We start from the raw sequence: 26,849 nt of genomic DNA on the forward strand, positions 1-26,849 counted from the left end.
CCCCTCCCCTCCCCGTCCCGGTGCGGCGCGGTTCAGCGGAGCGGCCGGGAGGCGTCTGTCACCTTCAGCGGGGCCGTCCCGGGCGGGAAGCAGGCAGGCGCGCGGCGGCGCCGCCATGGTGCTCATCAAGGAATAGTGAGTGCGGGGAGCTTCCCGGCCCCCACCCCCTTCACCCGACCGGTGTCCCGGTCATCCCCATTCGCTCCCGGCGGCGCTCGTCCGGGCCTGGCGCGGTGACTAGCCGCGGGGTGGGGTGGGGGGGAGCCCGGCCTTGCCCTGCAGTGCGGCCGTCGTGGGGCCGCGGAGGGGGGGGGGAGCGCTGTGTGAGGGCCGCGGTGCCGGTGGGGGCGGGAGTGAAGGTCACGGTGGCGGCGGGGAGCGGGGGGGACGCCCCGGGTAGCCGGTGGCTGCCAGCGGCACCCTCCGCTTGGGCTAACCGGCGGCCACCGGCCTCCCGCTGTCCCCCTCCCTCTGTGGAACGACGCTGCGGCTCTCCGGTGCCCGGCCGGGCGGCTCGGGGAGCCCTACGGCGGGCGGCCCGGTTGCTTCCTACCCCCCCCCGGCCTCCCCGGGCCCTTGTTCTCGCCGCCGGCGCCGCACTGGATGGGGGGAGGACGTTCCCAGTGGCCCCGGAGGGGGGGACGGGACTGATGGTACCAAGGGCCTTGCCGGAGTCGGGGTCAATGCGCGGTGGTTTCGGGGGGGGGACGACGGCGACAGTGGCATCTTGGCCCCTTCTCGTTGTAAGAGAGCTAAGTGGCGAGCCTGGTTTTGATCCCCCTCCTCTCCTTTAGCCGTGTAATTTCGAGCTAGTGACTCCCAACAAGAGTGAATGTGCCAGAAATAAGATAGCTCCGAAATATTTTTTGACGTGGAAACCTCACCTTGGAGTTCTTTGCTGTCCCTGAGGCTGCCACGGTTGTCCTGCCCCATGATGGGAGAAAAGGGGTGGAAAACAGGCTGGACGATCTGTCATGAGTGTGTGTAACTATTAGTCATGTCGCTTTTCTTTTCGTAGTCTTTCGTTCAGCTCCTTTATGCTTGCTAATGTGGTGTGCTCTTTTGGACTGGTGCACTTTGGCTAGGCGTCTTCAAGCTCTGCGTACTACTGCACTTTCCTGAGTTCTTAAGGTTAACTTAAGTGCATTCCAAAGTTAAGTCCATTCTATGCTTTTAAACTTCTTTTGATGGAAGAGACTTCTTGTTCCACCCACCTCCCCCCCACCCCTCTCACCCCCCACCCCCCGCCTTTGTAGAAGGTAGCTGTGATCCCAGTGATAAAGTGGGTTTTCAGGTCTTCTCTTAGACACGTTTACCTACATGACAGTGTCCTCTTTATAGCAGTTACTTTGCCAGATCATGGACCATGGTGTGGATTTAAATATTAAGACTATGTTGAGGGTTGTACTGATCCTTGTAGTTGTCTTTAAACTTGATTAACTTTTTTTTTTTTTTCACCAATCCTTAAACTCCTGCTATTTTTGTCCCACAATAGGGGTGTAGAATTTAAGAGACACCGTTCCTTCTGTAGTGTTAAACGGGATAGCAGGCAGAAACCTGGGCTAAGTGCTTAGTTTCAGGTGCATGAAAAGATAATTAACTTCTTTGACGACATCTGTTCGGTTGATATTTTCCTATGAATTTGGTTAATGTACTTTTCCTCTTATAGCATCTCTAGTTTATTTCTATTCACGTTCATATATCTTTTTCATGCTTCTGCTTACAATCTCTTGCCCTGTACTGCAGTAAAGCTCGCTTGCCAGTGAGCTATGATACCTACAGGGCATCTTGTAAAGATAGGAACATATGTACGTTGAATTTTCAGATTTCTGAGACTATGAAAAGTTCATTTTGATGAGCATCGCTTCCAAAAGTCATTTTACTTGGTATTAAAATTTACCTCACCAGATCAACATACCTACTGGTCTTTCATACTGCCTGTTTCAGAAACAAAACATGAAGTGTAAATGTTAAGACTAAAGGTTAAAAGAATTACTAAACTTGTTTCTTTTTACAGGCTTCCCTTTCTATTTTTAGAAAGGACACCAAACTTTTAAAGTCTTATCATCAGCTATGTTGTCCTGTTTCTTTTCTTCCCTTCTTTGTGTCTTTATTAAGACATGTGTGGCTGTAAGGACAGTCAAGGTTGCTACTGTACTTTAGAAATGAGCATTTTTTGTTGACTTCTTGGGATTCCCAACTAGTTCTAACAGTTGCACATTCCGAGTTGCGTCACTATTGGTTCTGGTATAAATCTTCCTTGATGTCGTTTGTGAAAGTTGCCCATTTTACATGCTATTTGAGATGTTTTTTGACTAAATCTCATGTTCTAGGAAGCAGTTGTTTAAGGCATATAGAAACTACTTGTTTTGGTGTGACCTGGGTATTTGAAGTACTTTGCTGCTATTGTTTGATTAGTTCTGGTTGCCCCAACACTGCATACAAGTACCTTACTGCCTATCTAGTGTCGGTGGTAAAAATATAAGTGCGCTGTAACTGCATGTCATCTAAGCAGATTATTCTTCCATCTCTGTGACCCCTTGTGATCCACCCTACTAAATCAAATGGGTATTGTTATGTGCTCCATGGGTATTTTAGGAGATGTTACAGAAATAGAACAATATAACAAAAACCTGATGTCACATCTTTTATTGTCAGACAATCTGTATAATCTTTACAGCTTCTTGTACTGGTGGTTATGCAGGGATAGCTTTAATGTTTTTATTTGATGTCCTATCAGTCTTTCAGACTTATCTTTCATTTCTACCCATCCATGCTACAGATAAGCTGCATGGGTTTTGTTCATTTGTTTGATTGTATTTTTTTTTTGTTTCAGGGTTTGTACATGCTTGTTGAGGTCTTGCTTGCTCTCTTTATTTTGATTTAAACTGCATCGGAAGACCTTGAGGAGAATCAGAGTATAGAGACTCACTTCCCTTTCCTGTGAAGTGATGATGACACTGACCTTCTCTGCAGCTGTACTTCCCTTTGCTGTCATTTGAAGCAGATTTTAATCTAGGAGGGATCTTAAATGTTCTTCATCATTTTCAAGCCTTTGATATGGCAGGCAACCATGTCGTTTAATTTCTCCTAAGTTGATCAAGTTCTGTCACAAAGTTAGGAGTCTTTGTTCTCACTGCTGCTCCTGCAAAGCTTTTGCTCTGGATCCTCTTGAGTAGTCTTCCCTCCTCCTTCTTTATCACTTGACTACCTATAAGTGTTAGTCACCCCCTGCATTCTTGGTTTGCTGAGCTAAATGAATTGTAAACTATTTAACTTCTTTGTGTTTCTGTTTCTCTGTTCATGAACATTCAACTCAAGATAATACTCAGATCTAGTGTCTTCCAGTTTCCTAAATGGAATTTCATTAGCTTACATCAATCTTTTTACGCCAGGTTTTCTAAAGAAAAATATTTGAACTCCATTCCAAAGCCCTTGTTTCTTCCATTTCTTGGTCTTTGGCCTTTTCTTATCGTCCTACCCCTCTTTTCATTGTTACCATTTTATCATTTTATCCAGTTAACTAACCTAATGTCTACCTGTGGAAATCAATTTTCTTTTTTTTGTTCTCCCTTATGTAATGAATACCATACTGAATTGGACAAAAGGTCCTCTTCCATCTTGCCTTCTAGCAGGTATTTTTAGGAAACAATATATAAATGGTGATGATGGTTGTTCAGTATATCCTACCGGTAAGTGGCATATGGACTTCCATGAATTGATCAAATCCCATTTTAAAATTGCTTATACTTCTTGTGTTTGGCAAGGAATCCCATAACTTAAGTATGCATGATGTAAAGAAGTACACTTGATTGGTCATTTGTTGCCTAATGATTTTTATTCTTTCCTGAGTTGTTCTATTATAAGACATAGTACTTGTTCCTTCTCCATTCACTTTTTCACACCATTCATGACTCTCTAATGCTCTACCATATCTTAAACCTTTAGCTGTTTTTTCTTCCAAGCTGCAAAGCCTGGTCTGACTACTTTCTTCTCTTTCCCATCTCCAATCATCTTTTTTACCTTCCTTCGCTTGTTCTGTATCATCTTTGAGATGAGGTGATCAGAACTATACGCAATATTCAAGATGTTGATGCATGAAAGATTGTAGCGGCATAACTGTCTTTTTTTGTGTGTATGTGTGTTGTGTTTACTTTTGAACTGCTGCTGAGCTGATGTTTCCCATGCTTTTCCCTAAGAACACAAGTATTTGTTGGTGATAGCTAACTTGAGGCTCGTTAATGCCATGTGTTTGGGAAAAACGAGTGCCTATAGTGCATTATTCTGCTTTTATTGACACTGAACTTCACCTGTAGTTCTCAGTAGCTCTTTCTGCAGTACTTTGCAGCCAGCATAAAGTGTTGCTGTCAGAAGTAATCTTGCATAATCTGTAAACTTTTGCCACTCTTACAGTTTGTTCTTGTGGTGTCTTGCTGGTAACATTCCTCTAGTGTAGGGAAAAAAAAAAAAAAGATTTTCACCAGTATTGCTTTTTAAAAATCAGTTTTTTGATAAAGAGGACTTTTTCCTCATCCCATTAGATCCTAATTTCTTTGAGACTAATTCCCAAAGAATTGGGAATTCTTCCACCCATGGTAGCCATATCCATTTCATATCTGTATCTGGCTTTGTTTCCTTGTTTCAACATCATCCTTACTGAAAGCAGAAGTCAAATACAAATCTAGTTTTGGAGATAGATATAATATTTTTAAAGGCCTTAACATGCATGCATTTTTATCAGCTTTCAATTTAGTTTTATTCTTGTCTTTTTCAAAAAATCTCAGCGTGACTTCTGGCAGTTTTTGCTCTGTAGTCCAGCCAGTTAATTCTAAGAGGAATTCAGGAAACCACAATGAGAAAAAAGGTGACTCATGTACAGAAATGGCAACACCTTCCTTTGCAGTCAGCTCTGAGAAAGCCTTCTGTATAGCTCTCTATTTAGTGTTGTTTCCTACTGGATAGGACATAGAAGCAAATTGTGCAATGGCTTGTGACTATCACAGACCTCTGCAAAATTGTTGAAGTACATAACAACACTCTACAACAACTTGACGAGAAATAAGATGTGACTGTTGAAAGGATGTAGTGAGAAGGAACATGAAAGTGTTTTGATACTGTGTACATTTGTAGGCTGGTAAGGTATTACCAGTAAGGGTCAATGAGAATTATAGTTTTAGTACGGGATTGCAATTATGCTCTATCATGTATTGATTCTCTTTGAGGCTATTATATAAATAGTCTTGGGACTAAAGAGTAAGCCCTAGAGATGCTAGCACTAGGTGGATGCTGGAATACTGGAGGGAGAGGAGAGCTGTGTAGCAATTGCAGTGAGGAATGTGTCCTGTAAATTTTGCCACTGTGGAGATATTTGTTAACTTTCTGTTTCTGTATTCCCTTTTCAGCCGTGTTATCCTGCCTGTGTCTGTGGAGGAGGTAAGTCCTTTTCTTCTTGCTTCCTTTCTTTAGGACTGTAAATAAACTTGTGATCAAAGCAGTTTGTATGAGCAAAAACTGGAAATGCAAGAGAAGGATATAGTTGTCTTCGAGACCCCTGTGAGCTGTTACTCATTCACCATCATTTTGACCAAATAATTGAATTTCTTTAAGCCTGAGGGTACTGATTATCTCTCTTATAAAGTACTTTCAGATATGTTGATTACAAATCTTGACTTGTCAGGCTGTTCTGAAGTGCAGTTTCCTTTTGATTAATACTATTGTTCTTTTTTCTATTTTTTTAACTTGAAGAGGAAGCTTTAGTACAAATTCAAATTAGCCTTTAAACTGTGTTTTGCTGGAACTCTTTTGTTTTAAACTCTGAGACAAAGATCAACAATTTCTTCTGATTTGTGAGGCTGGTATAGCAAAAGAAACATTGTGTATATCTTTCATAGGACTCTGTAAGACCTGCCTTCTCTAGCTCTTACAGAAAGAAAACTTTTTTTTTGTTTAGGTAAAGCTCTCATTGAGAGAAGAAGTCTAGTTTATAACGGACATGGTGATTTTGATCACCAGACTGGCCATGGCATAGCTGTGCAGAGTCTGTGGCCGATTCCCTGCTGTTTTCTCTGAGAGCTGCAACTTGCCTTTCCTCCCTTATGCATTGAACACCACTCTTGCAGAGAATCTGACCATATAAATGTTTTCAATTTTTTAATGTTCATGCTAGCAAGGTAGATGAGAAATTGAAATGACTGGGTCACTGAGTCTATAGCACTTCTGTAGTAGATTTCTTCTTACCTTTTTTTTTTTTTTTTTCTCTTGTGATCCTTGGCTGTAAGCCTTTGGTTTGTGAGCTCTGGTCAAGGGCTTGTTCTAACTCTTAGCGAGAGCTGCGATAATAGCACTCTTACTCTTCTTTATTTCCCCTGAATATAGCAGCTACTGTGGCATAGACAGTGGTGAGCTGGATCATGGCAGCACTGTTTTAAGCATATCCCTTTTATAACTCTCTACTCTTTTGACAGAACACAGTTTAGAACTTGATGTAGTGTGTTCCTGCAGCCATGAGGCTGGCTAGTAAAAGAAAAGCAACATCTAAGCTGAGTTCCTTGTTCCTGTGGATCAGTCTGCTGTGACAGGCATCACATGCTGACCAAAAGCCTAGACCTCTGATCAGAAAGTGGGTTTAGGTCTATCTTCTATGCTGGTGCAAGAATGAGGCTGTTAATGCCCAAAGTCTGTCTGTTGCTTACTCCTTACCTGTAGCTTATATGCTTTCTGCATGAATCTGTTTCAAGCAGTTTTAATAGAAGTCCAACTAAAGTATTAGAGTAGGGATGTTTGGATCTTTTATTGTGCCTGAGTGCTACTTGTATGGGGTCGTCCTTGACAAAGAAAGGACTAACATGGTAAACTTTATCAAGTAAGCAAAGGATGCAAACTTACAAGTTAGAGAAAGCTATGGGTAAATGGTAAGACACTCCAGAGCCCAATAAACGGAAGACCTTAGTCTGAATAACAGGATCCCTGTCTCATAGTGTTATGCCTCCTAGGTATCAAGCCATGTAAAGGGAAAGTCAAAGCATCAGTATACAGATTGTTTCTTTGAGGGGGTTAGACTGGATGGAACCCAGGACAGGGTTTTTATCAGTTCTCTGATACTGGGATTAACCTTCATCCAGTTAAAGCGAGTCCCTCACTATGCTCTTTTCCTTCCCTGGCTGGCTGTTCAGTGCTGGGCATGTTTGAGCCTTGTGTGTAGGCTGCCTGTGTGGAAAATTGAGGTTTTGGGCGGTATGTAAATCTGTTGGTCTCCAGCAACTTCCTCGTCTGAGGATGCCCTGGGGTCATCTCTTTCAGAAGGTGTATTCCTCTCCTCTGGATCGGAGGAGTTCCAGGGAGTTGAGTAATCTGCTGAAAAGTCGATAAAGTAAAGAGCAAATAAACATCATTAGAAGAGAAGGAATGAAAATACTAGAGAGAACACCTTAATGTGCTTGGATTGTAGATAGACCGCCAACTTGACCAAGCTTAATTTCTCCCCAAACTTGCATATTGTCACCATGTCCCCCGAGTGATGCCCCTTTTGAAGGTCTGGTGGTTCTCATGTGACAGGCCAGATTTCAGGAACCCTAAGTGGAAAGAGTTCTAAAGTTTGCTTAGCTTTGCATATGTACTTACATGATATGGTAGTTCTAAAGGTATGCTTAAGAAGAAAGGCTATTTCCAGTATTAACTCAAAGGATGACTACTGCTTTGGGTTTGTGTATTGCTTCATCCCCCTTCCTGTGTGGAAAGATGCTGACAGATCTGTGCATCATTTGGTCACTACACTGCTGTCAGTACTATAAAACAGCTGTTAAACTTCATTGCTTTCAAGGGTTTCCTTATGCACAAAACCCTTAAATAGGGCTCTGGAGACTTGTTGTGGCTCTTGACTGTGTAGCTGCTTATTAAGCATCTCTGGCTAGCAAGAGCACTTCTGATTTCACTTTAATAAGGACAATTTTTGCTCAAAAGACTTAAGAGTTCATGCCTTCGTGCAAATTGTTGCCAAAAGTCTGATCCAATGTGTAAGATAGGGAATTAAATTAATTATGACTTTGAGGCATTGTAGTAGGGCTGAGGGAGTCTTCTGTGTCATTCTGTGATATGCCAGGGATTCTGTATTCAGTCCCCTCACACCTGGCAGGCAGAGCTTAACGAATAGTAAGGAATTCAAGAGAACACCAGTGATCAGGAAGGCACTGGGGAGATGTGACTTAATAGAGATCAATGCTGAATAGTTAGTCAAGTAACTGCTAAGATGGGAACAAAACAGTGGAAGAGAAGCCGTGGTGATGACTAAAACTTGAAGGCTGGAATGTAGGAGTTAGACTGTAGCAGACTGTCTTCTACTAGGAAACTCTGCCAAAATGTGATCCTGCTTAAGTGCAGGCTCCAAGCTGCACTCCTGTGTTGTTTTATACATTGTCGCACTGCAGGGAGCAAAAAGAAAAAAACTTGTTGTATCTTGGGTGCTAACCTTTACTCTTGTACTCCGACCAACGTCGCGTTGCACAGTGCCAACTTTGAGAACGTGGACTTGAGCGGCTGTGTGGGTGTCTTGCCAGCTGCCACTTTGAAATGCTGGTATGGATTAGAGCTGTGTGTACACATTCTGTGCTGCCTCTTTGTTCGTCTCACATGGGAAGGAGCTTGCCAAACACAAAGAACTCTTATTTATTAATTGTGTTCAAAGCGGCTTTCAGGAAAATAACTGTTCTTGAAGATGGCTGTATTGAGATCAGGCCTTCTGAAAGAAATTTGGTGTAATGAAGATATACTGTCAGCTGTATAAGAGGTGTTGTGACACAGATCAAGAGAGTGACTTCTTGCAGAAGAGAAGAAGGTTTTTTGGAGCTCTCAGGTCTGCAAGGGTGCATCTGTCTGACACTTAGGGCTTCATGGAGCCAGAATCTGTTTTTCTGTTAACTTTTGCAGGCAGATGCTGTGGGATTTGTTCGTTGGGAGAGTTTTATTTGGGCCTTTTCCTCTTTTATCAATGTGATTAAAGGATCAGAAATAACAGGGGAGATTAAATGGTGAAGATGCCAAACCAAAGGGCTTATCTTCTTAGTGTCTGAACTTTGACCCATGTATTTAAAAGGGAGAAGGAATGAATGAGAGACTGTTACTAAGAGGAATTAGTTTGTGCCCCTGGAGACCTGTCCTGAGACTTGCTGCAAAGCAGTCAAAGCCATTCGGTCCTCCCCTCTAATGCTGTAGTTGCCAAACTCATGATAAGTTCTCTTCTCTATGCGTGTACGTGTGGCTCTTACTCTACTAAATCAACTTGCTTCTAAGATTTCGCAACTCTCATGTTTTGCTCTTCTGGAGGGAGGTGAGTATTTTGTTTTGTATGGGTCATCTGTAGGGAGTCATAAGGAAAGCAATGTAGTGTGTGAAATGTCAGAAGGCAGAGAGTTGTACTGCAGCCCAAAATCCAGACTGAAACCCAATCTGCTGGTGACAGTGCAGGAACTGTCCAGCCAAATGAGGGGTGCTTGTATAACCTGGGCCAGTACCTTCTGGAGAGATCTAGCAGAGCTGTTGCTCTTAGCTTGAAAGTGGTCTGGTATGCTTTTTGCCCTGCCCCAGATTAACGGGGGCCAGGACATCTAGCCTTATTACTTTGGCTTACCATCTACTACTCTTCCAATAGGAATAAATGTTTTCTTGGTCTTTGTTAGCACCAGGTGGTACAAAACACCATGGAGCTTGGGTATTGTTTTTATTTTGGATGCTCTGACAACAGAATTTAACCACTGTAGAAATCTTCCTTCATTGCTGAAGATGTACCAGCCCAGTGAAGTATTTCTGGGTTGTCAGCTGAGAGCAGTAATCCACTTCTCCAGCCTGGGTTTCAGTGTAGGGAGTGGTAAGCACTATTCCTGATTCTGATGCACAGTGCTATGCTGGGGAAAAGGAGGAAGGCCTAAACAGTGTTCCGTTGCTTTGTAGTTATTTTTTGGAGTTTTTTTGGGTTTTGACTTTTATTTTTTGAATCATTGCGCGTCTGTTGCCTAACACTTTGTGGATTACCCTTTCAGGCTGCCTCTCTCTACTGCCTTTGGCAACAGTTGCTGTTTTGCTTGCTTTCTATTCTGAAAAGTTAACTCTGTTGAGCTTGAACACTTCCTTTAAGCTTTAGCTTCTTCATCCTCAAACCTTGTCTGCTCACCTAACTTCGCCTCAGAGACCTGCGTAAATTTTCTTCATTTGATCATGTTTCTTCTGAGCTCTGCATCCCCTTTTTTTAGCTACCAGAGGCAAGAGTGTATTAGTGTTTACATCTTTTGCAGAGAAGAATGTTCTCTTTTGCTTGTATTCTTGATTTTTTCCTCTGCTGTTCCCTGTGAAACGTTTGGGCACGCTTGTTATGAAAGAGATTGTATAGTATCAAGTAGTTTGAGTGATTTCCTGGGAAATAATGCTGCCAAGTTAGTGTCTGCAAGTGACTGAAAAATTATCTTAATGTAAGAATTTTACTGTTTGTTGATATTCTGTACTCTCCCTGTTAGTGGTTTAATGCTCGTGGCTAAGAGGAAGTGTGACACAGGAAAAAACCCAACCCAAGACGAAGGTAGTAGGAAAAATAATAGGGGGACCAGTGACAGCATGGATCAACTGGTCATCTGGTACACTAGTTGTTTCAGTTATTTCATTAGATAAAGTTTTCAGAATGGATTTATTTATGTGGAGGTAAAACATCATTTGGAGTTGGATAAAGATAGTTGAGAAGAAAGAAAAGGCTTGGTTGTAGAGGACCTGACAGAACAGAGTTTTGAAGTAGGTTCAGGAGCGAAAGGGGTGTTCACTGACGAGAAACAACCCGATCTGATCATAGTGTCAATTTTGGCAAGAGAGGTTTAAGCATGTTAGTACCTTAGTAGGCCTTGTCATAAAGACCAAAAAGGATAATTTCAGTATATTCAGCCTTAAGAGGTAGCAGCATTTCACTGGAAAGCCCACGGGTGCAAATACCCTCTTTACTTCAAGTTTCTTATTTAGTTGTCTTGAACTGCACTAGGGGGATGCTCATCTTTGACTCTTGAACTGCACTAGGGGGATGCTCATCTTTGATTCTGATGGGCTGGTAAGCTGTGCACATCTAACAAGTATGTTTCTCAGAGCACTTAAATTAGGTCATGCAAGTACCCTTTATCTTCTGTCTCCCTTCTGCAGTTCTTCACTCCCTTCCCTCCTACCCTCAACTTTGTAAAAAACCTTCATGTGAAGTTCTTTGGGACTCTTTTGGATAAAGTAATGTATGCTTATTAATTTAGGACAGCAGTGCATTATTCTCCATTAGACCTGAGCAATTGGGATACCCGTGGGCCAAAAAGAGTGGAAAACCAATGGATTTTGCTACAGTATGCCTGAGGTCATTGGCGTTTTCTTTAAATGTTGCCCTGATGGTCCTTTAATCTGTTTTACTTTCTCCTGAATTTGTGTTGGTTTGGAGCTCAAGATTTAAGGGTTAAAGGTAACTATCCTATTGGCAGTGCTTTCCCCCTGACTACCACTCAAGCTTTCTATATCAAAATGACATTAAAAGAGCTGCTTATCTGGACACACAAGTGGATGTCCTTTTCTCTGCCTTCTCCCCAGATAATAAATTTATCCATGGCTGCTTCTGGTAAAGTTATTACTTCTGCTAAATTATAGCTATCATCATAATGTGTCTTTAACTTCTTTAGTATCAAGTGGGACAGCTGTATTCTGTGGCAGAAGCCAGTAAAAATGAAACTGGTGGAGGAGAAGGAGTGGAGGTCCTGGTAAACGAACCCTACGAAAGAGATGGAGAGCGTGGGCAGTACACACACAAGATCTACCACTTACAGAGGTATGTGAAACATTTTATTCCTGGAGCTGGGGAGGTTCGTCGGCCAAGAGGAACTGGAGGAAGATGCAACAGGGTTGCATGACTGTGTAAATCACAGATTGTGTAAAGGCTGAAAGACATGGATGTAAGACAGGAGTATAACAGCAGCTGGCACATAGTACAGCTGGAAGTGAGCATCACTGGTACACCTATCCACTCCTGTAAGCATTGCTGTTGTCCCAAGAAAATCTGGCTCTGAGCTTTTCAAAGCACATATGATCCTGTTACCCAGTATTTTCATACTTCAATTTGGCTAAAGAGCAAAATGCCTCCTAGATTTCAACCTGTTTTCGGCGTCCTTTTTTTTCCCCCTTCTTTTTTTCTTTCCTTTCATTATGTAAAGAAGGTTCAGATTAACCTGTCCAATTCAGCAGTCTCTGGAAATCATCATACTGGGGGTGGGGAGAACCCCACCAATTTCACCAGTGTGCACATGTGCAAGTCTCTAGTATCTGCCTTTCAGGTGATGTTCTGCCTGTCTCAGAGTGGGCCATAGCTCTCATTACATGTAGTCCTTATTGATGCCTTTCTTCCTATTTTCAAATTCTGCAGCAAAGTGCCAACGTTTGTGAGAATGCTGGCTCCTGAAGGAGCTCTGAATATACATGAAAAAGCATGGAATGCCTATCCCTACTGCAGAACTGGTGAGTGTGTGTGGAAGGACTGTGGATTGCTGGCTTTTTGGTTTCTTGGGGGCGGGGGGAAGGGTAGGAGGGAATAAGGAAGGAGGCAACCAGTAAGGAAGCTGTTTCAGCTCTTAAATCTTAGATTTTTGTTATCTAGGCTCTTTCTGTGGTCAGAAAAGCAAAATACAGTGCTGCGGAGTTTAAAAAAATGCCCTTGTCTGATGTACTGCTAATGAATGACAGTGGAAAAGAACAGACCAAGAAACGGATGTTAATCCTACTAAAGGAACAGATGTGTAACACTAGTGAAATGAATATAAGAGGGATGATTTTATGTACTCAAGCGCAGCATAGACTGGTGGGAAAAAAAATGTAAAATGCAAGAGGGGAACAGGAAAGATTTTGGTTGCCTCTTGCTTAGTGCAGTTTGATGGGAGCAAGTGTTATGCAATAGGTATTTGCTCAATTGCAGGATCTGAGGTTAGTGAAGGTTGAACAGGTAATGCTACAGTTGCTTCTGGGTTGGGAGCTTGACACAGATATCCAAATCTCATCCAACAAGCATAAAGTGAATCCATTTGTAAAGTCTGGGGTAAGGCTCTGGAAGCTATGCAAAGTGGTGAAATAACGTCAAACTCATTTTCTGCATTTACTCACTGAAGTTATCAGCCACAATGTTTAACCACTACTGGTTTTCTGGTCTTTGTTGCTGTAGGAACTACAAATTTGACTTTGCCTCCAAACTTACGTAGTATTTTGACTGTTTTATGCTGTTTGTATCTTTGAAGGATACATTTTCTGCTATTTGGTAGTGGTACAGTTACTATGGGAACTGTAAACTTAAAAATTCCAACTGTTCTTGAAATTCAATACAGAAAATACAACAATTTACTTAAGAGAATTTTAAATGAAGTGTTTTAAAAGAAGAAAAAAGCTTTGCAGTAGGGGAGGATAACATTACTTCAGTATGTGAAATTACATGCAGCACTCTAGTGGAATGGGTATTTCAAATACAAAATTCAGATACTGTCATCAGCTGCAGAATAAGTTTTCAATGTGTCACATAATTCAAGATGCTGAAACAGTTATTTACAACCTATTTTTCTCATTTTTATGCAGTTTTCTTGCTGCATGTTACTTAAATTAGCTAGTAAATGTCTAGTTTATTTCCATGTTAAGTACACTGAACTGGTTTAAATGCAGACAGTTATTTCATTAATTCTTTAGATTGTGGAAACGGGTCTAAGTTGACTCCAGTAGTTTTTGTTAGACATAATGCCTAGCTATATCCTCCTCATCATCTTTTTCTTCTCTACCAATTTCTGAAACAAAGGTATGGAGTTAGCTTGTTTTGTCACTCTTAGCTGCTTATCCTTCAGTTACACACTGCTAAAATTCTACTTAAGTGGAAAAAATATGATGCTAAAATCAAGTACAAGACTTTACAACACAGTTGAAGAAATTTCAGATTTTGGTATGCTAGAAATGATAACATAACAAAAAAAAAATTCTCAACTGTAATAAACACCAATATAATGTGAGTTAGAAAGTGGTTTGTTGTGGGGGTTGGAGCAGAAGGCAGTTTTTATGCGGAGGTTGACAAATCTGTTTAGAGAATCTGCCAGCCTGACATGAATCAAGAAAAGCTCAGAAAAGTTGCTGAAACCTTCTTTTGTTAGTATTGGGCGGCAGAGAAAAACCCGTGTGTGTAGTGCAGACTGGCTTGTGCATAATCATTCTACTTTGGGACATACTCAGGTATTTTGGTCATGCATGAGAACACTTGGATGGCCTCGTGAATCTTTGTGCAACATAAAAAGCCATGCTGGCTTAAGCCCTCTCACTAGAATTTGAAATTTAAGAGCCAGGGACATAGTAACAACTAAACCTGGTTTCACTCTTTAGGAGTTAGTGGTACTTCTGCTTGTGCCCTCCTGTACCAAGGTGATATTGGCATGCTGCTCTCTGCAGCACTGCTTACTTGCACATCAGCTACTACACAGAGCCTTTTAAATTTGAATAAAGCAGTACTTTTAGTTAATTGTGCCTCATGGTATTTTTTTGATTATATGAGATCATCCTTCTTACATTTCCCTATATCTCCTCTGAAAAGCTCAATTATTACTTTAATATGCATATTATATACAAAGTAGTACTGCAGATTGAGAGAATTTAAATGCCTAGCTTATACCTTTCTGCAATTCTGCATACTTATTTGTGCTGTAATATGTTGGTTTTATGTACTTTGAATTGAAGCCGTGCTTTGCTCCTTTGAGAGTATGAACTGTAAATGAGACTGCTCTTGTATGCATTTACAACTTCTACAGTAAAAATGAAGTGAGGATTGCCTAATAGTTATAACTATGGGCTGGTGCTAGGGAGAACAATGTTCTTGGTTCTTTTCTGCAGTCTGACTTAATGCTGCTTAAATGTTTTTAGAAAAGCAATTCGATGTGCGTTCCACTCTTCTGAGTGTCAGCATGGCCTGTGGCCAAATGTCAAGAAATTGAGAAGTTGTAACTGCAACTGAAATGTGTAGGAGTTGATGCTGTAACACCTCAAGCTGAGCATCTAAGTTTTAATGGACATTTCTAAAGAGATTAATTTGTTTGCTTTACAAATGAGGAGTCTTGCCCACAGAGAAGAAACTAGGAAGGTGAAGGAACCTGTTTTAAGGCAGCTGCATAGTCATGGTGTATAGTCATTGGAAGGTGGGAAGGCTCTGGTTTATAATTACTGCTGGTTTATTCAGCATTTTGTTTGGACTAGCAGGAAAAAAACTCCTTCTTGCAGAAATAATGAAATGTTCTTTGAGATGAAGTTCAGCCTTTAAAAAATTAGCCTCAGCTCTGCTTGCTTGTTCTCTCCCTCCACCCCAACATGTCAGTCTAAATAATTAGCCTTCTGTAAATTGCTGTAAAAAGCAATTTTCAAATTGTTAGGGGTTTAGAACAGTCCAAAGCCCAGCAGTAGGCAATTAGGGTAGCTGGATGTGCATGATAGGTGATATGGGATGGTACTGTCTACAGGATGTTGGCTTGGAAACTCACAAACTGTAATAGTACCTTTAAAACAAAATTGCTTATTATTAAAGCCCTCATGGTAAACTTCAGAACAAACCAACAAAGTTCAACTGTAGCTTCAAACATCCTTATTTTTGAGTAGAATTGCTAACATACTCTTGATGGCTCAGGTAGAACAGATGCTGACTGTTACAGGATCTTTAATTGCTTTTCTGTCTTGAATAATTGAGTCTTACTACCCAGGGAGTTTAGTTACCATGAGCAGTAGAGATGCAGAGGGTCTGGTTACTGTGGGCAGGAGCAATGAGGTCTGCACCGGCTTGAAATCCAGCATGTGTTTGCTTCAGAACTATGGAGAGGTTTCTTATCTGCAAGCTGAGAAAGGATTGGTAAAATGCTGTCAGCTGAACATGCTTATTCCATCTTCTCATCCAGCTGGCTGGAGTCCAGAGAGCAGAAGTGGCAGTACATAATTAATAGCTGCTCCTCTGCATTTCTCCAAGTCTGGGAATTTCCAGAGGAGAAGGGGGTGAAGTCAGCTGTTTTTTGTGGACTTCTAGGGTTTTTTCCTCAGTAGTATCAGCAGCCCCCTGGGAAGCTGAAGTTGTCCTTGTTTTGCTGATAGTGGGAGGAGGGCGATGGTTGCTGTACATTCTTTTTTCACTAAAGTACTGTATCTCTTTCTTTTCATGTGTTGATTTCTTGGACCAGTTATTACAGTAAGTATGGTTTTTACTGATGATCTATGGAAGCATGTGTAATGTCTGAAATGAAGCATTCTGGGTATAAGCAGCTCTTTAGCCTGAGCTAAAGGCACTTTAGCCTTTGTAATCGTAAGATCATGTGGATTAAACCCCCTTACCAACTGTGGCATATCCACACACACTTTGCAACTAGGGATAGAGATCTTTCTTTACTGCAACAATGCTCAGCTTTGCAAATGGGAATGTACCATTGCCTAGATAAACTGATTAAAAGGAAGTTAGCTCATACCATTATGTCCCTTTGAGTAATCTGTCTTCTGAATTTGATATTTCCTTTTTACATGCTGAGTGTTGCACTGGCTTGTGCTTTTGTTGCTACTCCCTTGAGGGAGGATAGGGTTACCTTTGGAAGTCCTTTTCTACTCACTGTAATAATGAGAAATGGAAAGTTTTATGCCTACTTGGCAGTACTGTGCTTCTTGTCTCTTCCCTTTCATGTGTCAAAAGCTCTCAAAACATCAGTTTAATATTGTTCTTCATTTGAAGAGTTGCATCCAAATATGTACTCAGTGCTAGATCAATAATCTCTTTGAAAAGACAATTTCTGCCTGGTTAACTTATGTTACTCCTTCTAAACTCTAAATAGAGTGGCAGATATTGTCATTTAAAGAAAAAGCTATTTATAAACTCCAAATGTTTCATTAAAACAATGGAATTTGTTTTTTCAGTGAACAACTTGTGGTTTATTTATAATTCTTTGAGTTGACTTTCCTAATGCTTATCTAGCTAATAAGAAGACAAGTTGTATATCCAAAGAATAATAAGAAGCTTTATTTTGATGACAGAATGAGTATATGAAGGATGACTTCCTGATCAAAATTGAAACCTGGCATAAATCAGATCTTGGAACACAAGAGAATGTAAGTACTTGTGTCATGGATTTTATTCATCACTTTAATGTCACAATGCTGCTTTCCATGCTAGATTAGAGAATTGCTTTGTGGAACTGTCTATTCACTGTGTTCCTGGATTTGAAATGCTTATTGCACTAGCAAGGCAGAGACTCTCTCCTGTTGGCTTCTCATATATGCTCAATAAAATTGTCCCCCTAGACACCTGTTCTGTGTGAGCACCTTTGCTTCTTTAGAAGGTCTGGTATTGTGTGTTTACCATGGTGTCCTCTCTGTACGTGGAAGGGGAATACTGGGTGTCTGCATCTCCATCCGTTTTTTTTACAAACTTAGAATGGGAGTGTTCTGTAGTTGAATCAGTTACATTAGTCTTGTACTTTCACTGCAGGTTCATAAACTGGAGCCAGATGTATGGAAGAATGTAGAAGCTATTTATATAGACATTGCTGATCGGAGTCAAGTACTTCCCAAGGTATGGTAGGTGGGTAAGAGCTCTCTAGTGTGGGAGGCCTTGTGCTAGAAGAGGGATAATGTACAAACTGTGTTCCCAGGGATAGTTGCAGATAACAGGAAAAATGAGAGGATTGAAAGAGGAGGAAAGGCATTCCTTAAAAGTGCTTAAGCAAGCTAGAGGAAGAGCTCTTTTTTAAAAGCTATGTCAATACTGTCTGTAAAATGTGTTGCTTAGCCTTACAGTGCATATATGTAGTTCTACAGCACTGCAGCTGATTATAATGCTTGAATAGGAAGAAATGACACTGCCCCTTCCATACAGGATCTTACTTAAACTGCCTCCTCTTTGAAACTGACCCATGCCTTCACAAGCATATCTTGAAATCAAGTAGCTAATACTTTGTTCTAAGAATCACTACAGTTGATGTAGTTTCAGTTACAGTTTCTAGTAAGAAACTAAGCGATGTTTCTGTACTGTACTGGAAAAAACCCCAAATATATAAAAATGGAATGTTGTTTGAGTTTGCCCACTTAGTATCTCTGATACCATTCAAATATGGCTAATTTACCTGCTCTCAAACTTGGCCTTGGGTATTAAACTAGAAGTAGTACTTATTTTACCTTTTCTTTCCAGTAAAGATTAATTGCTAGAACACAAGTAGCATCTGATTCTGATAGGTTAGGCAGTTACTAAGCTGTATCTGCAAATACAAACAACTCTGAATTAAATGCTGTCAGAGAGCAAGGAAAATTCACCTGGAGCAGAAGACTCCCAAAGAAGATGCTACCAGCTGATCACTTTTAGCACTAAACTGATGATGATTTGAGTTTGTTTTCATTTTAATTGAATTGGGGGTAGGAGTAGAGCACACACCCCAGTCTTAATCCAAGATGCAGGAGGGGAGTGCTGCAAATTATTTCCTGTATAATAGGGGGCAAAACTGATGCCTCTTTCTTTTTGGTGGTACTGTGACTTTGACTGTACTTGTCTTCTATAGTGTGCAATATGTGAGCATCATACTGATACAGTGCTGTGAAAAATACTAGATATGGCAGCTCCAGAGAGCATAGCTATTTTCTGCAGCAGCAGTGTTTAGCTCCCAAAGAATGAGTGGTTACAGGAAACCTATCCTGGGGGTTTACAGATCTTCTGATAGTCTTACCCCAAAGGGGTCCTTACAAAGGTCATATCAGTTTGTTACCACTTCTTCACATAGGTCTAGGACACAGCACAGGGGGGAGAAATATGTTTCCTTGAAGAGTGCCTGACCTAATGTTGAAGTCTGAAAACAGTAGCTCTTGAGAAGGCAGTTAGAGGTTAGTCTTTGCCCACCAGAAAAATAAATCCTTTGTGACAGTGAGCAGCTGGGTAGCAGTAGGATAATTTGTGTTTAATCTTGTGTGTCTGTCCAATAGGATTACAAGGCAGAAGAAGATCCAGCAAAATTTAAATCTGTCAAGACTGGACGTGGACCTCTGGGTCCCAACTGGAAGGTATGTATTGCACAAATTCAGGAACTGTATCAGCTTGTGTGACTGAAGTATAGATACTGGGGTTTGGAGCCAAAGATACTTATGTAAAACACTGGATTCGTTTCTGTAGAAGGAAACGCAGAACTCAGCTGGTGATCTGTTCTGAAGTTAAAGGAAATGGAAGAGTTTGGTAGACGTAGATAGAATGAGTTCCAAGTAATCACCAGAGCTGTCTGGTGTTCAGCCCAAGGGTTCAGCCAAGAGAACTGAAGGATGAAATAGCTGAGCTATGAGCAGCAGTGTTTAACCTTTCACTTAAATCCTTGGAATCTGAAGACTCTAGAAGTGCAAATGTGATACCAGTCTTTAAAATGGACCCTGAGTGGGATCTGGGGTGTGCAAATCTGAGGTCTAGCAGGCAAATTTAGTAGAAGCTGAGATTGATATGATTCATTTGGGAAGAGTGGATATGGCGCCTGTAAAAGGAAGTAGGAAAGTCTGCCTTACAAACCCTGTGGAGTTTTCTTTAAGGCTTGATAATTTTGTGGATGAGTCGGATGATGTAATCTATTTCCAAAATGTTTTAGATAGGGACTTTGTCAAAAAACTTTTAAGGAAGCTAAGTAGCCATGACATAACAGTGAAGATACTGAAAGACATAAATTTAATGGAAGAAAAATGGAGAACAGAGGAGAGGAAGGAATGGTCCATCCTCAAAATGGAGGGAAGGCCACCTGTGGAGGAAACTAGAGTCTGTTTTCATCATGTGCTTTAAAATCCTGGAAAAGGGGTGAGCAAAGATGTGACAAAACTTGTCAATAAAAGGCAAGGTGTAATGGTGCAAGGTGTTTGTGAGGAATTGTGGAAAGACTTCACAGTTACAACTGAAGGAGCTGCTTTCCTGGAGACATTTGATCTGAGTCCTGATGTGAATATCTTTGTGTCTTTGCAGAAGGAGCTGGGGAAACAGACAGATTGTCCATACATGTGTGCTTACAAACTGGTAACAGTCAAGTTCAAGTGGTGGGGCCTGCAAAATAAAGTTGAGAACTTTATACAGAAGGTAAGTGAGCTCTTTGATGGGGAAAGATGTGGAAATGAGACATGTTTCATCTCCCATCTGCTTTAGCACCTCAGCTTCTTCTAATAGTGTATGCTGCCTGGAGATATTAAGTCCAGTCATGTCACCTCAGGCAATACAGTCAAGGCCTCTGCCTGATATACTGCAATCAGTTAAAGTTGGATTTAATTTGCTGCTAATCCAAGGGCATGGCTGGCTAATCTGTGAATTGGCTATTGAACCACTTTCACTCTAATGTATAAAAGTAAACTAGCTGTTTTGTGTTGTTTAATAGATCAGCCTAAGAATTGTGGTCATTTGGTAGTTGATTTGTGAATGATGGGATGATGCATGTATGCTAGGGTTATTTTGGTCAAGGGCAAGACATGTTTTTGTGGGGAGATAGCTACAGCTTCAGTTATCTGATCCTAATCAGCTGAGGATCTTTCTGGCAAGTCGTAGAGCTCTAGTCATGTTTTCTTCTCCTAGTCTGATGCTTGAAAAACCTGTGTTAAAAAATAAGCAGATGGTGGGAAACTTTATTAACTTAAAACATGAGTCATCGGTATCCCGAAAAGAGCTTTTTCTGTGGCAGAGTTCATACCCCTGAACTGCAGCAGGATGCTAGACCTGGGAATCAGTACGTGCAATTTTCCAGGCAATGCCATGTTCGTAAAATGCCTATGACTTCAGATCATGGAGACTTCTCAGTGGTTAATATTGATAAACTACAGTGCTGCTTCTGCAAAACCAATTCTCTGGTGATATAATCTAAAAAGAACTCTAGGGGGCAATGACCATGCTGCTGCAGGATTTCAAATACCTGTAACAAAAGCCCTGAACAAAGCAGTGTCTTGAATCCCTTTCTCTTTATGAGTGTCTCTTCAGCTACACATTTGCGTCAAAGTAGTCGAGCTGCTTTTGATGAGAGTAAGTTATCAGATGTGAAATCATAATTGGTAAAATTGAAGTGTCCTTCCTTAATGAGAACTTTCCAAGAGGCATTGTATATCCCTGTCTTATACAATGATTTTGTCTAGCTTATCTCCTATAAAATGGAAATAAATTGCTCCTAACTTGAAGCAGCTTGTGCACATTAGTTACCTCTGCTGAAAAACTGTGGAAAATAAGTTTAGGCTTTTTTTAGGTCACTGCAAAAGAAAAAAGCAAGATAGGTGCATGTCAACCCTTTACACTTGCTAACCTCCAGTTTTTAGCAAGTCAAGGATTATTTTTAAAATACTTTTATTCTGTTTCTCCTTTTTTCTGCACCTTCAGGCCAACTATCGTGCTCTAAGTAAACGCAACCTGGAGCATTTTATTCAGTCAGAACAATACTGTCAAGTCAAAGGAAATTACTAAAGCATTCACTAATTCTTTCAATGCTCTGTGCAGGCTGCTGTCTAGGCTTGGAAAAAAAAAATGCATTTCTCTGGGGATTCAAGGCTCTAGATATTCTGTTAGAAGAATAAAAATTAGCTAGCTCCAGTTTCCAATTGTGGCAGCTATATAGAAAGGTGGGTGAGGGAGCTGGTTCTTCAGTGTACACATCTCTGAAAATTGTTATGATCCAGTTAGATCCATATTAATTGCCCTATGAGTAAGCTTGCTTGTATGTTTTATTCCTCCTCCTTTTGCAGCAAGAAAAGCGTCTCTTCACAAACTTCCATCGGCAGCTCTTTTGCTGGCTTGATAAGTGGGTTGATCTGACTATGGAGGACATTCGTAGGATGGAGGATGAGACCAAGAGACAGCTGGATGAGGTCAGTGGAAAAGCAGGGCAGGTGTAGGTTATGCGAGGAACTGTTTCTATCCAGTACAGTAGAGAGAGGAAAGACTGCTGCATTGTCATAGCATTGTGTGTATTGTCCTCCTGCTATTTAGGTCATGCTGCTTGTGGTTTGAATGATTGGCTATGACTCTGTGGTGCTGGCATCTCCTCCTAATCATTATGGACTTCTCCTTCTGTTTGTTGTTGAGCCAATAAATGTATTGAACCACAGGTAATGAGGGTATGAGTGGCAATGATTCATTTACTGCTTTAATATCTTCTATTAGCTTTTACCTGAAGCTGAATTTTTGTCCTCGTTGGTTACCAAAAACCAGTTCAGTAAAAGGATTTTTACCTCTAAGTATTATAAGCAGGTAGTGGGGATATGTAACAGGGTTCTTACTGTTAGAAACACAAATTTGGTAATAATGAGTATATTGTTCTATGATTTGTGTCCTGCACTGCACCCTTCTCTTCCTTCATGCCTCAGGATATTTCATTATAGTTTCTTGTACACTCTGCCCTTTGGATAATGGTTCCAGATCTCTAGCAGACCTGCAGCTTAACCAAAAATGGTGCCTGCATGTGCATATTCACAAACACTGATTTGGGATGCTCAGGTGTAATCAGCGTCTTGCATAAAGGAGGTAGCTTAATGTGTTCCATACCAATAAATTTTGAGATGACATCATGTGAGAATCAGTACTTGAATAGTGTTTCCTTTTTCAGATGAGAGAAAAAGATCCAGTGAAAGGAATGACGGCTGCAGATGACTAACATGACCTCTTCCTTGTGCACTGTAGGTATCAAAACTCTGTATTGCTCTATTTAGGAGAAAAAATACATTTGGGTAAGAAATTATCTTGTTCATAGCTTCTGGCAGGCAAATCTGTGGTATTAATTGTTTTTAAAGTGAACCTGTTTCACTGACAGGCTGAAAAGTGAGTTTAGTGTCTTGTTTCAGAACTATTCTAAAGAAATGTCTGAGTGAAAAGTCTAAGAAAAATGTGTTAGAACATTTTGTAGACTTTACGGCTATTCTTATTTCTGCAATGCATGTGTTACTTTCCATGACTTGCAGAGAAACTTTTGTCAGTCCTGAAAGAATAGGTTGGACTTGCAAATACTTAGAATGCATTTGGAAATTGAAAATTCCTTGCAAATATGACTGGAATATATTTCTCACGTTGTTTGTTAACAGTATTTACTAATGGACCAAGGTCTGGACCAATACTTGCACATTGCAGGAGAAACAGCAATGACAATTTTAAAGCTGTTGACTTGGTTTTCATCTCTTTCACTATGAGTATGCTAACTTGGCAGAGGAGGGACTATCATACTGGACAGCATATATGAATTTGTCTTTGTTGGCCAAATCCCTAAGCTGTGTTCTAGACAGCATGCTGGATGATAACTTATAAACAGTGCTGAGAATGTTGAACCTTATTCTGTTAAATTGTGTAATCAATTTGGGGTTTGGTTTTGGTGAATTTTTCTTACACACTGTACAAAAATGTGGTATAGTATTAAGGAAGTAAGAAGGCAAGGAGAAAGAAGAGATTGTCCATTAATGTAGAGAAGTCCAAGTTACTAGCCACAACTTTTCTAGGGCAGTAAAATGCCATCCTAGCTATCCTTGGAAAGAATGGGGTGGGGCAGAACGACAGCCTTCTCAAGGACTGTTTACCTCTGCTTGTCCTCTGTTACCTGCTGGTTGTTTGGTGGTAAGTGGGGAACATAAGGTGAGGGAGTGTCTGAAGGGGTATCTTCTGATAGATATATTTTAATTCTTTAATGCAAGTTAAACCTTTTTAGTTTCCTCTTCATTCACTTTTACTCTAGTTTTGAAGAGAAATGAGTTGGTGGTCTTCTCAATTGTAGCCTCTGGACTTGTTAGATTGTTTAAATGGCAATTTCTGTTTGTCATTCTTGGGCTGTGTTGGAAATTCTGCTCTGGATTAGTGCTGAAATGTAATGATGCAGTGGTGTATTGCCATTGTCTGCACTGGTGACAGTGTCTCTCACATTTGTGTTCTGAAGGTTCAGTCTGACGCTTCTTTTGGCACACTGCTCTTCCAAGGTCGTTCTAAAATGTTTTCCTGTTGTCTGTTTATTTTAGTTTGCAAGACAGTCGTCAGGAAGGCCCGGGGAATCCACACTCTTGACTGACGGACCATCTCTGGATCAAGCCTTTCTATATCCAATCGGCAGGCGATTTTAAATCTCCCATAGCTAATTCTAGATGCCCCTTAATATTGTGAGCAAATAGACCGTCTGGTACTAAGCACTCCAATGTTAGCACGTATACAAAGGAGGTAGCTCCTTGGAAACGTGTGACTTAGAGATCGCTGTATTTACGACTCCTCCCTCCTTTTTTTCATTGTGTTCAGACCAATTTCCATGTGGCCCTGTTTGATTTCCAAGTGGCATTTTTAGCTAAAATAGTCTTGTGATGTGGTGACTTAGAATTTTTTTTTCTTTTTTAATTTTTTTCCAAGTGGGATAAACTGCCACCTTTGTTCCTGCCCAGCCCTTCACCATTCTTTGAATGTCTATTTGGAGAGGGAAACTGTCAGTATTTTAGAGTGCAAAACTATTCCACAAAATTCTATGCTCTGACCCTTGCTCCCAGGGTAAGAAATTTAATGGCATGTAATCTGAATACATAATCATGAGTAGCCAGATATAGTTCTTGGTCTGCGATGAATCGTGATATGTGGCTTCTGCACAGCATTACTTCATTTTGTCTTAGTATACATGAATTAAAGACTGCACAGAAGCTGCATTCAGTGTCCCCACACTAGGGCCTTCAGCACGTAACTATTGAGTTTCAATTTAGTGGTACATGGTCCCTTTGGCCCATGTAGCTATGTTGTCCTTCAGCTGTGTGTGTCAGTCTTACAAAACCATTATGAAAAGTTGCTTGACATATGTTGCAACTTCCTGGTTCTTTATTTACTAAGACTTCCCATAACTTACAAAGCTAAAATTATTTTGACTAATAATAATGAGATTCTCCCTGGACAAATTGGGATGTAGCAAAAGCTGGTGTACAAGTGAAGTCTTGGTATCTGATTACCTCCAGGTGCCTGGGTCGTGGTTCTGCTCAGCAATAATATTCTTCCCATTGCAAGACTGACTAAAATATCTCCTTTCGTGCTATAAAAAAGCAACTTATAAAAAACTGCAGTTGTTTTCTAGGATATCCGTCAGTTACAGATCACAAAGGATACTGTTAAACAATGTAAAGAGCTCTGGTTATTTAATGAACTCAAATACTTACTGTAACTATCCTTATGTTGGTATCAGCTTTAGACAATCAAATAAGCAGAACAGAATCAAAGAACTGCTGCTTTATTAAATACATATGAGAAAAAAACCAATTTCTTTGCTTATGCCTAAGGCCCAATGTTTGATTTTTCTTTTTTTTTTTTTTTTCCTAGTAGTAATCACTCTATGTTCCACTTCTGTGTTTGGTGGCACTAACACGAAATACTGAATGCCAACACAGTCGTGGGTGTATTACCACTTTTGAGGAGTCTTCTTGGCATTCTGTAACACATCCGACTCCTTCAGCCCTTCGCATTCCTGCAAGCAGGAGATCCTGAAATGATCCCATGCCACGCTGAACAAGCATGTGCTGGGATCTGAACTGTTTTCAGTGCGAGGGAAGATGAGGCGTGCTCTGGAGGAAGAGGATGGCGTTTGGTTTCTGGGGAGGGGGCAGTTTATCCCTTTATTTTTAGTTTGTTATTTTGCCTTACTCATGTCTAAGTGCAATAAGCTCTGAATTGTACCAGTAACTCTGGCAGGCTCTTCTCAGTGACCTCAGACGGTTTTGCGGGGTGGGGGTGGGGTTTGAGGGATTTTTAGCAATCTCACCAGGCAGAAGTAAATCAAATTTATTGTAAAATAGGTGAAGAAACTAAATTTTAATCTGTAAGGCTATTTGGGACCAGGATGTTTCGTGGCATCTTCTGTAGCTGTTCCAAGAAGTATTCTAGGAGTGTAGGCCCCAGTTACAGTTCTTTCAGTTTAAAGTATTTTTAACTGAGAATTTATGCACTGACTTCTGTTCACATGTTTGTTGGTTACATTGTGAGGGATTCTTACACTTGAGGGCAAACTGAGAATACACATAGCACTCTTGTTCTTTCAATTTGTGTTATCCAAGAGGCTTTCTGTCCGATGACACTAATCGCTATGGAAGCAGATTGTAACATTCCACCATGCAATCCTTTTTTGATCCTCTGATTTCAGAGTAAGAGCTTTTACACAAAGCTTTCCTGATTAGTGGAAAAACTGGGGGAAAAAACCCCCGCAGGAACTCCAGCCTGAATACTTCCCCCCCCCCTCCCTGCCCCCTGCTTTCTTTCCTCCCAATTTAATCCAAAGTGAAGCATCCCTCAGCCTTGGGATAGACAAACCCTATAATGATCTTTGAGTCTCGATGCTTGGTTCCTGCTAGCGAGCATAGCGAAGATCACACAGCATTACCGTGCTGTGTCTCTCGTGGGCTTTGGCAAGAACCCCTCAACCTGCCGGCTCCCGGAGGGATTATCGCTGGGCTGTTTGTCTGTTCTAGGGCGGCGGTTGTGCCGCGACCCTCTCTCCCACCCACGCTGGGTGGGTTCGGGGGTCCTGAGGCAGACGCCTCGCCGCTGCCTGGGTCGGGCCGGCTTGCTGGCGGGGTCGCTTGCCCCGCACCCCTGCTCTGCACCCGGCTGGGTTCATCCTGCTGGGCCTCCCCGACACGTTCTGATGGGTTCATCGTGCTCTTTCCTTTGGCAACACACACTTTGTAGAATGGGTTAGGTTATCTCGTTGTTTCTTTAAATGTGAGTTTGTGCCTTTTTTGTCTCCTAAATCTTCCAATACAGGCATATTGGAAACGAAATCTAATAAAATACTAGACAGAGCTTTACGCCTCCGCCTCCTTTTGTGTTGGGTGTTGGGGGGGGG

General features: G+C 41.1%; 1 protein-coding gene across 1 annotated transcript; it reads left to right on the forward strand.

Annotated features, from left to right (window-relative positions):
* On the forward strand, positions 1-26,806 carry PITPNA (phosphatidylinositol transfer protein alpha). The gene is made up of 11 exons (XM_049802758.1): positions 1-135; positions 5,403-5,433; positions 11,682-11,827; positions 12,419-12,518; positions 17,065-17,139; positions 17,519-17,602; positions 19,000-19,077; positions 20,009-20,119; positions 21,757-21,879; positions 22,617-22,686; positions 24,007-26,806. The coding sequence occupies exons 1-10, from the start codon at positions 116-118 to the stop codon at positions 22,662-22,664; spliced, it is 816 nt and encodes a 271-aa protein (XP_049658715.1). The 5' UTR covers positions 1-115; the 3' UTR covers positions 22,665-22,686; positions 24,007-26,806.
* Positions 26,807-26,849: the final 43 nt, after the last annotated feature.

The sequence above is a fragment of the Accipiter gentilis genome, chromosome 6 (assembly GCF_929443795.1).
Source record: "Accipiter gentilis chromosome 6, bAccGen1.1, whole genome shotgun sequence".
In the NCBI taxonomy this organism is placed as follows: domain Eukaryota; kingdom Metazoa; phylum Chordata; class Aves; order Accipitriformes; family Accipitridae; genus Astur; species Astur gentilis.

Bases quoted from the DNA above. Each gene is read 5' to 3' on its own strand.
- PITPNA (XM_049802758.1), top strand. From the start codon at position 116: ATGGTGCTCATCAAGGAATA. The intron at 12,519-17,064 runs GTGTGGAAGGAC...TTTTGATGACAG, and splicing joins ACTGCAGAACTGGTGAGTGT to AATGAGTATATGAAGGATGA. The intron at 19,078-20,008 runs GTATGTATTGCA...GTGTCTTTGCAG, and splicing joins CTCTGGGTCCCAACTGGAAG to AAGGAGCTGGGGAAACAGAC.